We start from the raw sequence: 12833 nt of genomic DNA, 5'->3' as shown, positions 1-12833 counted from the left end.
TCCGCAGCCGCGATGGCCCCGCCATCACCACCCCCACCACCGGAGCCTGATTAGAGTTGCCTTTTTTTGTCTTTGGGGCTTGTTTGGCTGTGCCCCCGGCCGGACCTCGTTTATTTTTTATCTGTACCCTCTACCTGTACTCTTATGTTGTTGGATGCTTGACGGTTATGCTTTATCTATACCTACTAATAAAGCAAGGTGTGTTTCTCCAATTTTTTCATCCGTTTACCGTCGAAATTTATTATTCTATCCGAGGTGGTACTAAATATTTGTGCATCCGCCTGTTTTTTATTTTAGCAATCCAGATTTTTTGTATTTGGGCCGCACACGCTGTGGCCTAGCATAGACAGCCCACTTAAGCTGCAAAGACACTATTTGATGCCCAGTGCGGCAGATAGTTAGACCATCGCACGGGGCGCACAAAACCGTGCCAGCCCATTTCGTTTTTCCTTCCATTTATTTATTTTGACTATCTGCTGCACTGGGAGTAAAAATTTCAGAATTTTGTTTTATTTTCAAATATTTGAAAAATGTTCAGAATTACAATATTGTGTCCCCGTTTCTTAAAATGTTTGGAACAAATTCTCGTTCCCATTTTTGTCGAAATTATGGACATATTCAAAAAAATTGGTATTTTCGAGAAAATGCATTTTAAAAATATTTCAAATTCAAAAAATATTCTTTTTTTAGTAAAATGTTCAGAAATTCAAAATAATGTCCGTGTTTAAAAATGAATTTTATAAAAAAAATTCAGAATGTTCGAAACATGTTCCATTTTCAAAAGTCGGTCACAACTTCAAAAAACGTTTGTGTTTTCATAAAAGGTTCATGTCTTCAAAAAATGATGTGGTTTCAGATTTTGTTCAGGCTATTTTTTGAAATTGGATGGAATATTAAAAACATTGTTCATAATTTCAAAAAATTCCAATTTTCCAAGAATATTCGGCGATGTTGTAGTATACTTATATATACTTAATAAAGCAAGGTGCGTTTCTCCAATTTTTTCATCCGTTCACCGTCAAAATTTATTATTCTATCCGAGGTAGTACTAAATATTTGTGCGTCCACCTGTTTTTTATTTTAGCAATCCAGATTTTTTGTATTTGGGCCGTACACGCTGTGGCCCAGCATAGCCAGCCCACTTAAGCTGCAAAGACACTATTTGATGCACAGTGCGGCAGATAGTTAGACCTGCGCATGGAGCGCACAAAACCGTGCCGGCCCGTTTCGTTTTTCCTTCCATTTATTTATTTTGACTATCTGCTGCACTGGGAGTAAAAAGTTGAGAATTTTGTTTTATTTAATTTTTGAAAAACATTCAGCATTACAATATTGTGTCCATGTTTCTTAAAATGTTTGGAATAAATTCTCGTTCCCATTTTTGTCGAAATTATGGACATATTTTTTTGGTATTTTCGAAAAAATGCATTTTAAAAATATTTCAAATTCAAAAAATATTCTTGTTTTAGTAAAATGTTCACAAATTCAAAATAATGTCCACGTTTAAAAATGAATTTTATAAAATTGTTCGGAATGTTCAAAACATGTTCCATTTCTAAAACTCGGTCACAACTTCAAAAAACGTTTGTGTTTTCATAAAATGTTCATGTCTTCAGAAAATGATGCGGTTTCAGATTTTGATCATGCTATTTTTTGAAATTGGATGGAATATTAAAAACATTGTTCATAATTTCAGAAAATGTCCAATTTTCCAAGAATATTCAGCAATTCATTTTTTAAAAAAAATTCAAAAATAGTTAAACCTGTTGTTGTAGTATGTTCTTAAATACTCGCGTTGGCCATTCGTTATCTGTAGGTGTTTGTTGCCATGGCTAGCAGCACGTGGTCGAGTCTTTAAGGTCATCTTTTCAGTCGTTCAACATGTCGAGTCTTTAAGGTCTTCCGAAAGAAACTCGGGATAGTAAGCCTTCTATATTCTTTGTTGAATGGAATTCACACAAAAAAATTGATATCCTATTTAAGAAAAATAGCAATCTATGTTAGTCTAGGAACAACATGATGCTTATGGATATTCTTCTCTCGTTTATGCCCATGTTATTTGACATCGACAACTCTATTTCATTAGGAATTTAATGTGGTCATATGGGCATCTTTTAATGGTTCTGTAAAGTAAATTAACAGATTCAGTCTACATGCTGTAAATAAATTATAACCTAAAGGATATATGTTTACTTATAATATACTTGATATAACACTGAGGTACGCACCCCTGTTTCCATCCATGTACCTTGTGTATGTAGACTATTATGATACAACTCTGGCCATGGATGTATAAATATTACATTAGTCTATTAATTCTAGAGATAAACAGTTACCATAGTTTCCAACTTCTGGCCATTCAAGAGATAAACAGTTACCATAAATATTCACACAGCGAGGTGATTGGCCATCATCGTCAGTAAGAGGTACAAACTTCTAATGTGGTATTTGTTTTGTTTGTTTCAACGGCACTACCATACTGCAAGGGATCTGAAACGCAGGTATTTTGGAACGGCAACTTCACCATCTATATGGCCACACAACCCCACATAACAAGTCAGGTTGAACCAGACAAATGGGACCCAACTTTATATCATTTTCCAAGAGTTCAACCATGGGATAGGTTAAAATTATTTAAATATATTCTTCTGAATAAATTGTAAACTTCCATAGCCATCCCGCCCTGTCCAGAAGGAAAAACAACAGCCAAAATTGAGTGAAATATATTTAAAAGAGTAGCTCAACAGATAACACTTAAAATCTTTCAGAGTTGACGGATACAAAAGTTGTTTGATTTGAATCCTAGATTAACCACCTGACCATAATCCAGAACTGGGTCACAAGGTTGGCATGTTTCATACGACTACTAATGCTATATTTATGCTTCTTGCATGATACCATGTGCTTCAGTTTCTGGTAGTCCCCATGAAGATATATACCTGAAGTGTTCCTGAAGGAGTGTTGAAGAATGAAAAGTGGAGTTTTAGTCAAGGGGAATATGATGGCAGACCATAGTATTATTAAGGAGCTCTTAAGTTGGTATGGTCCAGTACACCAGTACTCTCCACCATGCCATGTACTCAATGTTTCAAAATTTAAATAGCCCTCTACAGCTTTTACAGAATGAAATGCTACCCTACTGAATAATTTCCATGAATAGAACTAATACTACTAATATCCACTATTCATGTAGAAGATATAGTTCCTGTATGCTACATGCACCAAAACTACTTGGAGCTTATAAACACTTTTTCATCTATACACTTCTTAGGTATCATACACACTGTCCATAAGTTTAAGTAATTCGGGTACTAGAAAATAAGCATTTAGAGAACTTCCCAGTCTTCTGTTAAATTTACATGTATGGCAGTTTCCTGAGCGGTCATAGGTTTTTTCTCTCTTCTAATTCTGTACAACTGTCCGCTCATCTTTAGGTGGCGTATTTTGGAATCCGCTAAGACCAAGGAATTTTGTATTTGTTGGAACTTTGCACTGTTCTTTCGATGGTAAAAAGGGCAGCCCGGTGCACGTAGCTCCTGCTTGCGCAGGGTCCGGGGAAGGGCCCGACCACTTACTGTTCTTTCAATAAGTAATAGAATTATTCAGGCTAGACCAAGTCTTGGCTTAGTTCAGCCATAGATATGACCAAATGCAAAATCCATATTCTATTATATATCTCACTGCACACATTTTATACTCGGAACAGTAAACAAAGATGTGTATTATAGTAAAGAGCAATAGTAGCGTGGCTTTTTCAATGTGAGGCATTGTTCTTTATTAAAGATATTTTGTGATGATGCAGCATGGGGTCAGATAACTTTGAAAACAGATTCAGCTAAGGCACTGGACAATTCAGGTCACATAGGGGGCATCAAGTTATTTTGGTAAGTATTATAAATCATAGAACTTGCGGATGATTCTTTTCTTCTTGGGATCTTAAAAGAACACAATTGTTCATCTTGAACTGTAACCTGTTTGACAGATTTTCTCTAATTGCCTAGGAAATTGGAGTGACTTTCGTGCTTGCAGATACACTCTCTAGGTAAATAATTAACTTTTTTCCTTTTCTACCCCTTGACAGGGAGATCCAGGAAGGAGGCAAGTCTCTCCCACGACGTTGCTGTCCAAGTACATTAAGGGAGCTCCATGTCTTGGTTTGCCGCACGTACGTTTACCACACAGAGGAGCACATGTGCTCCTCATAATAGCAAGTTTGTAATGAATTCTGGAACCAATCGGGAGGTTAAATTCAGCAAAGCATATTCACCTGCAGTCAAATCACTTTTGGTGTGTATAAGTGCCATCAGAGATCAACCCGGACCCATCAACGTGCATAAACTAGATAAGTGCGCATATGAACGCTCAGGAGGCGTGCCAATGGCACGCCCCAACCACTAGTATACTTCAGATGTAGAGGCCGGGGGCAAGCCTCCTTTTCCAAAATAAACCTATATACTTCCACCTAGTTTTCACGCTCACTGCCTCTCCGATCTCTCATCTCACTCTCTGTTGTTGGCCCGCGCATCAGGGCCTGGCTTCCACGCTGAATCTTCTGTGCGGACTGGCTAGAGCGAGCCTGTCCACGCGTTCTTCTATCACAACGTACCAAGACGTCCAACCTAAATAACCACCAAATCAGAAATCAATGGCTACATCAAGCAAGTGGTGAAGCGATCGAGGACATGACTGCTGCAGGTGGAGAGGCATCGGATGCAGCAACCGAACAGGCACGTCATCAAGCTTCACCTTCACAATCCGAGTGTGGCGCTCGACACCCATGAGAACTATCAAGCATGTTATTGTGGCAGTGCTTTGTTCTTGGGTCATTTTATACAAATCTTCGCCTCCATTCGCCATTTTCAAAGGCCATGGTGTCGATCGCTATGCTTGTCTCGTGAAAAATTTGGAATGAAAGAATGCAGGGGTCTTTTGACACAAACCTTCCCCTTCATTCGTCATTTTCAAAATGATCAAGAACGATGCGGCCCATTGGAAAGCCGCAGGCGCGAAGCACTTGGGTAAACTAATGACAGGAGAGTAATGACTTTGTAATAAAGGGAATCAATGTAATATCACTCTAACTTCTTCTTTTTAATGGATGAGGCAAACATTTTGCCTTCGTTTCGAAAAAGAAAATGCTAGGTGTTTAGTCATCTTGGCCTAGTTTCGCCAGTTATGGCAATTTGTTTTTTCACTTTATTTTATCTCCCTTTGTGAGCATGTATGGAATCTTAGACCTTTTTGGACATTTTGCTTAGTAAATTGGTTGCATGCATCACTGTGATTCAGAGGCCTGGGATGATACGATCCACCGTTAAAAAAAACCATTCATCACCTTGAACTTTAGAGGTGCATTTATGTTTTGCGGTCTTAGAAATGGCTAGCGAGATACCATTATTGTCACATTATATCATGGTTGCTTTGATAATGTGTTGTTGTTTGAGATATCTTATTATTGCTCGCTAGCTGATTATGTCATTGAGTTAATATAATTTTTTAAGAGTTATTTTCGACATGGTTAGTTATAATCTTAGCTCAAAACCTAGATGCTGTTTAAGCTTATTTATGCAAACAAGAGCAAAAGATTTCGTAAAAGTTTTTTCTTTTTCACTTTCAGTTTATTAACTGAATTGCTTGAGGACAAGTAAAGGTATAAGTTTGGGGGAGTTGATACGTCTCCAATGTATCTATTTTTCTTAACGCTTTTCCTCTTATTTTGTACTCTAATTTGCATGATTTAAATGAAACTAACCCCAGACTGACACTGTTTTCAGCAGAACTACCATGATGTTTTTTTTGTGCAGAAATATAAGTTCTCGGAATGAAACGAAACTTTGCGAGGATTTTTTAAACATTAAGAGAGAATTTCTGGAGCTGAGAACCACCGGAAGGGGGAACCTGGGTGGGCACAACCCACCAAGGCGTGCCCAGGTGGATTGTCCCCACCTGGTGGCCCCACAGACCCTGAAACCAGCGCTATAAAATCCTATTTTTCTAGAAAAATATAGGGAAGAAAGAATTATCGTGTTTCACGAGATGGATCCGCCGCCATCTCCCGTTCTTCATCGGAAGGCCAGATTTGGAGTCCGTTTGGGGCTCCGGGAAGGGGGATCTTCGATCTTCTTCATCACCAACCCTTCTTCATCGCCAATTCCATGACGCTCCCCATCGAAAGTGAGTAATTCCTTCGTAGGCTCGCTTGTCGGTGAGGAGTTGGATGAGATTCACCATGTAAGCGAGTTAGTTTTGTTAGGGCTTGATCCCTAGTATCCATTATGTTCTGAGATTGATATTCCTATGAATTTGCTATGCTTAATGCTTGCCACTTTGGGCCCGGGTGCCATGAATTCAGATATGAATTGTTTATATTATCATCATTATGTTCATGTTCTAGATCTGATCTTGCAAGTTATAGTAACCTACTACGTGTTATGATCCGGCAACCCCGGAGTGATAATAGTCAGGACCACTCCCGGCGATGACCGTAGTTTGAGGAGTTCATATATTCACCGCATGTTAATGCTTTGTTCCGTTTCTCTATTAAAAGGATGCCTTAATATCCTTTAGTTTCCAATAGGACCCCACTGCCACGGGAGGCTAGGACAAAAAAATGTCATGCAAGTTCTTTCCATAAGCATGTATGACTATTTACGAAATATATGCCTACATTATATTTATGAACTGGAGCTAGTGCCGTATCGCCCTAGGTTATAACTGTTCCATGATGAATATCATCCAACAAATCATTGATCCAATGCCTACGAATTTCCATTGTATTGTTTCTGCTAAGTTACTGCTGCTACTGTTACTGTTGCACTTGCTATAAAACAATTACTATCACTGTTACCGTTATTGTTACTGTTGCTACTACTACCAAAACTATCATACTACTTTGCAACTGATCACTTTGCTGCAGATAATTAATCTCCAGGTGTGGTTGAATTGACAACTCAGCTGCTAATCCTTGCAAATATTCTTTGGCTCCCTTGTATCAAATCAATAAATTTGGATTGAATACTCTACCCTCGAAAACTGTTGTGATCCCTCATGGAGGTCCTTCGAACAGATCCGGGTGAAAGCTTGCTTTCTGCTTACTGCCAAAGCCGCCGGTGGTGGCGCTATTTTGCGACATTCCCTTCTTGAAGGCATCACCGAGGAGAAGTTCAAGGCCACTGTCTGCTACCTCCGGGGGAAACCCTAGATCAGTATATCGGAAGACGACGGCGTTCGTATGTCGTTTCCCCCTTGGGGCGTCGTTCTTGGAGGTGTGCACGGGCTCGAGGGACCAGTGGGTCGTATATTTGGTGGAGCGGTGCTTCATCCTACACATTGATGTCGACAGATCTCGACGGGGTGGCGCGATGCAGATTCGGCGTCCGATGTGTGAGGATGGACTCACGCAGGAGGATGACGCTGTCTGGCGTCGTGGTGGCATCGATGGCAGAGAGACCTGTCATGGTAGATGCAACAGTATAGCTCTGAAGATGGATTGATGGCAGGTGGCTGCGGCGGCCTCATACCCGGCAGGCGTCCTGGTTGAGGAGTGCGCTGGACTGGTAGGTGCCCCATACCCGCAGGCATCCTGATTGGGACCTTAGGTCTTAGATGTTTTGGTTTGGCTGTCAAGTCTGTTTGGTATTAGGCCCAGATTATCAGCATCCGTTCATCAACTGGATAGGAGTAGCGACAGATATTGCCTAGACGGTGGCTTTAGTCTTACTGTTGTATATCTTTGTAAGGTCTTGTGTGAATAATTAATAAAGTTGCTGCATGCATCGTCCAGATGCAGAGACCGAGAATTCTAGGCCCACTTTCGGACATGTGTTCTCAAGAGAGCAATGCACCTACGGTCTGGCCGGATTCATTTTCCCGGAGAATCTTGTGTGCTGACTGGCTAGAGCGAGCCTGTCCATGCCTTGGTTAACCACAACGTATCAAGACGTCCAACCTAGCTAACGACCAAACCAACAATCGCTGGCGTACAATATATACACATCAAGCAAGTGGTGAAGCGATCGAGGACCGATAGACCACATCGGTCTCCACTGGCCACTGCAGTGTGTTCTCTGAATATGCCAACTTGTGATGGAGAAACGAGTGGCCACCAGAGGAGAGAGGACACGACTCATGCTGAGGTCTTTGTATTTGGTTTATCCTTTCAACTTCTTCCCCGTACGTATTTCATTTCACACTACTGTATCCGTGCTTCCCGGTATTTACTCGGATGTTGAGCTGTTCAACGGATGCTAAGTTTGATCCTGCAACTTGCGCGCCCTTGCTTGGAAATGCCGTCCATGCTGATAAGGCTTCATTTTTGTCCAAGTAAATAGCAGGAGGCACAAACTGGAACAAGGACAGCAATAGCAGACCATTCCAAGTTTCCAACTGCTAGTCGGCCTCCTCCCCACCTTTGCTCTAAGGCCAGGAGCTCTGTACTCCAATCGTAAAGATAGCAGCGATCAGAAGAAGAAGGCACAGCGCAGCACCAGCAGGGAGAAAAGAAGTGGTGCTTAGAGGTAGCTACAGATCTCCTATTTTTCCAAACCTCTATTCTCTCTGTCTCTGCCTTGCTGTGTCTTGTAAAATGATTCCTTAAATCTTATGTTCAACAAGAAGGTTCTTCCTAGAAAATCCATAGCATTCCATGGCCACTGCTTGGGACGTTGCCTCTGTTGGTTGGTCCATGGTCGTGTTGGGCTGGTTGGTGTCGCCTGTCATCACCTTGATCCTGCCCAAGATCCTTTCCTGCCTGGGCTTCGATGCGGCACAGAAGCTCCAGGAGCTAGAGATCAGCATCATGCCAGAGCTGCAGAACAGACTGCATGCCGTAGATCAGGAGAGGATGATGCAGAGTGGAAAGAAACCAAACTCCGATGTGGCCGCACTGGACAAGATGGCCGCCATGCTGAGGCACGCTCGGGAGGATGCAGAAGACATCTTCGATGATGCTCAAGAGAGGATTGTTAGCAGCTACATCCTCGACGGTGTCGTGCAGACCTTCAAAAGGAGCTGTCTGGGGATTGCATGCTTCATCCAGAGTGGATCGGCTCAGCTAATGCAATGGCCACGGAGCTCTTTGTGTCGTTTCCTCCAACGCGCTTCCGGTGAAGCCGTGACTATCGGTGTTGCCGCCTCAAATGAGCCCGGTCATGTGACTATAGATGTTGCGGCGCCCTCCGGCGAGTCTGTTCCGGTGACTACCAGTGCTGCAGCCTCACACGAACCAACAGTTCCATCCTCCGATTCCTTGGGGCGGTGGCTCTCTTCCTTTTCCAGCTCCATCGACTTGGTCAAGTACTGTTGTACATCCAGCTTCAACTGGTTACGCTTTTACCGAGATTGGTCCTATGAGGTAGTTGGTGTCACAAGTTACGAGGTACATCCAATTTCGTCGCCCACTCCTCATCTTATATATATGTACTCTATATACATGCAAAAGCTCTCCGCCCATGTGTTAAGAAAGATACTTTTTTGAACTTTCTGTGTCATCTCATCTGTATGCGTATTTCAAAATGAACTACAATATCTTTCTAATTTGCTACTACGATAATGAGAGTAATACTGATTATCTTATTTCACATCAGTCATTGAGGTCAACAAAGAAAACCTGTATTTCGACAAAAAATTTGTAATCCATTTAAATTACTTGTGGGCAGTTTCCCATGTTTATTATTTACACTTTAATACTATTTTATTTACTTGTGGTCAGTTTTTTGTACCAGTCATTTTTAAAATTGCATGGCGATTTTGTTCCACCAGTGATATATAATTTGTTTTGCATTATGGTCACCTATTTCTATTAGATTGAATAGACATGTGACAGACATACCCATTTGAGATTTTGCATCTTGCAGGAGAATGCCACTGCATTGGATGTTGTCCTTACTGCTATCTCAAGATGGAACTTGAAGAAAAGAATAGAGAAAATAGAAAGCACCATCAGTGAAGTGACGAAGTCTCCGCTCTTGGCCACGGCAAACAAGAGTGCAACAGATGATATTGCCAACAAGTATAGGAGCATAATTAGAATTCCTGGCAAGCGGAAGGTATTTGGTCGAGAGGGGCTGCGTGATCATATCATGGTCAAGGTTTTGGATCCCAAGCGAGGCTTTTTTCTCGAGGGGCACCGAAATTCACGGTTCCCACGGTAACCACAAAATACCGGAAAAAATTCGGACGAAATTCAAAATCAAATTTTGAATTCAAATATTTCAAAGTTGATATAGATAAACTTTTAACTTTATGATATCACAGTCTTTCTCCTAGCGTAGTGGCTCAACACACGCACCCACCAATGCCGCTTGGTCAGAGATTTCGAGTTCGACTACTGCGGCTCCAGAATTTTTCAACTCTGTTAGTTTTTTTACTTTCACATTCTAAAAAAGAAAGAAAAAGTGTGGAAGGTAAGACTCGAACCCGCAATATGCAGCTCCACAAAGCAAGCCTTTGCCACTATGCCAGTGTGAGCGCTGTTGCTACATGAGAGATGCCGCTTATTTAACAGCAGAGTGATCGTTTGAATTCAAATTTCAAAAAAACTTGAATTTTTTTGCTTGGTATGAGTGTTTTCCATGGGGTAGCGGTAAACGCGGTAACCGCTCGGGATCGCGAAATTTCGAGCGGTATCCAAAACAATGATCATGGTAAGGCTTCGTGAGTAGGGCTGGACGTCCGAGCGAGCTTTTAGGCTCGTTTCGAAGCTCGCTCCAGCTCGGCCCGTTACAGCTCGGCCCGATAGGATAATTAAACGAGCTGAGCTATGAAAAATAGGCCCGACTCCCGACCGAGCCGAGCCGAGTTCCGCCCGGTCCAGCTCGGTGACTCGTTGAGGCCCAGCCCAATCCCCCGTCGGCCTCGCATCGCGTTAGGTCACAGCAGAGAGAGCACGCACGCAAGCAGTCTCCTCGCCCTTATCCCTTTCTCTGCCCGGCGCCGCCACCCCTCTGCCCGGCGGCATCGACGGCGACGGGCGACGCCGCCTTCCCTCACCACAACGGACGCAGGCGGACGGGTCTCCCCTGGTTTCTCGCTGAACGACACAGGCAGGTAAGCGATCTCCTCTCTCCTTCCCATCGCTAGCCCTAGCTCCCTGCACTGGCGCACACACACGCACGAATTTTATGGATGGATCTTGGATGGATGGATGCTTGTGGCTATCGGCTGGAGAGCGCAGCTAGCTAGGAAACGCGATGGATGGATGCTGAATTTGATTGATGGATGGATGCTTGTGTTCGTTGGCTGGAGAGTGCCGCTAGCTAGGACGGATGCTGCACCAATTTGATTGATGGATGGATGAATTTATTTGTGCTGGATTGTGTAGACTGATTATTATCTATGTAAATTTTTGTTGATGATTGACCATTTGTTCTTTGCTGATGTGTGAAGAGCCCCACTGTCGCAAGAATGGACAAGGAAAAGGGGAAGGAGAGGAGGAGGAGAAGGAGAAAGAGAGGAATTTGGTCTCCATTATGAAGACTAAGCCGCCTGCCCCTGGAAGCAGAAGGGGAAGGGCAAGGGCTGTGTCGCTGCCAAGGAAGCGGGCCAAGGATTACGGCAATGTCCCACTCGCCGAGTTGTTATTACGGGTAAAAAAAAAGCTCCACCGCCTTGACGTCTCGCTGACCCCGCCGACGCCAGGATGCTGCACGAATTGGATTGAAGGATGGATGAATTTATTTGTGCTGGATTGTGTAGACTGATTATTATCTATGTAAATTTTTGTTGATGATTGACCATTTGTTCTTTGCTGATGTGTGAAGAGCCCCACTGTCGCAAGAATGGACAAGGAAAAGGGGAAGGAGAGGAGGAGGAGAAGGAGAAAGAGAGGAATTTGGTCTCCATTATGAAGACTAAGCCGCCTGCCCCTGGAAGCAGAAGGGGAAGGGCAAGGGCTGTGTCGCTGCCAAGGAAGCGGGCCAAGGATTACGGCAATGTCCCACTCGCCGAGTTGTTATTACGGGTAAAAAAAAAGCTCCACCGCCTTGACGTCCCGCTCCCCCCGCCGACGCCAGCGGGCGTGCCACGATCGCCCCTGCCAACGGCTTCGCAAACGACTCCGAGAGGGAGACTGCATCTTCACCGGTATGGTTGTGCCAAATATGCGTGTCCAAGCTCATGTGTTTGCTGTTTTTGCTATCCAAAGGTCAAATATATGTGTGTCCAAGCTCATGTATGTGTTGTTTTTGGTATCCAAAAGTCAAATATAAGATTGAACAGGCTCATGTATATGCTGTTTTTGGTATCCAAGAGTCAAATATATGTTTGTACAAGCTCATGGATGTGCTCTTCTTGCTATCAAAAAGTCAAATATATGCGTGTCCAAGCTCATGTGTGTGCTGTTTTTCTGTGCTAGGCAATGGAGCATGATAAGCAAGCAGAGAAGGATTATGAAGAGGAGGAAGAGAATGAGGAGGAAGAGGATGAGTAAGATACTCTGTTTGAGGAGGAAGATTCTCATTTTGATGTCAAAGCACTAAGTGTTATGCTATGCAAAATTGCATTGTTTGGCTGTCAACGTTCAATATTTTTTGCCGTATAAAGTTCAAAGGAGGAGCTGTCCAAAATTCAAAAGCAATGATGCCCAATTCTTTCTTAGTCATATTTGTTCAATTTCTACACTTTCCATAGAAGAAAGCTTATTTTTCATCACTATGATCATTTTTTAAACCATAGACTGCTAGATGTTGCATTTTTAGCAATAGAAAGTGCTTCTTTTACAAATTATGGGTTTAATTGCTGTAGAAGATCAAAAATGGTATGTAAAAACAGGTTCTGCTACCTCCCAGATGTTATGGCGCTAGCTAGCTCACGAGCCGGCTCGGTCTGAGCCGAGC

General features: G+C 42.6%; 1 protein-coding gene and 1 long non-coding RNA gene across 6 annotated transcripts; both read left to right on the top strand.

The window, feature by feature from the left end:
• Window positions 1-6969: 6969 nt before the first annotated feature.
• On the top strand, window positions 6970-11631 carry LOC125531379. 5 transcript variants are annotated; one of them, XM_048695794.1, is made up of 4 exons: window positions 6970-8516; window positions 8617-9376; window positions 9855-10147; window positions 11386-11631. In XM_048695794.1, exons 2-4 carry the CDS (start codon window positions 8645-8647, stop codon window positions 11477-11479), a joined length of 1119 nt encoding a protein of 372 aa, XP_048551751.1. In that variant the 5' UTR covers window positions 6970-8516; window positions 8617-8644; the 3' UTR covers window positions 11480-11631. The 5 variants fall into 5 exon arrangements, with proteins under 5 accessions (XP_048551751.1, XP_048551750.1, XP_048551752.1 ...); XM_048695793.1 differs by having other exon boundaries at window positions 8614-9376; XM_048695795.1 differs by having other exon boundaries at window positions 8610-9376; window positions 9855-10046.
• Window positions 11632-11666: 35 nt separating this feature from the next.
• LOC125531381 lies at window positions 11667-12649 on the top strand. The gene is made up of 2 exons (XR_007293190.1): window positions 11667-12081; window positions 12353-12649. It is a non-coding gene; the product is annotated as an uncharacterized LOC125531381 (long non-coding RNA).
• Window positions 12650-12833: the final 184 nt, after the last annotated feature.

Source organism: Triticum urartu, unplaced genomic scaffold (genome assembly GCF_003073215.2).
Source record: "Triticum urartu cultivar G1812 unplaced genomic scaffold, Tu2.1 TuUngrouped_contig_6995, whole genome shotgun sequence".
Lineage (NCBI taxonomy): Eukaryota > Viridiplantae > Streptophyta > Magnoliopsida > Poales > Poaceae > Triticum > Triticum urartu.
Note: the sequence above shows the minus strand (reverse complement) of the source record. Positions and strands in the feature narration are given on the sequence as shown.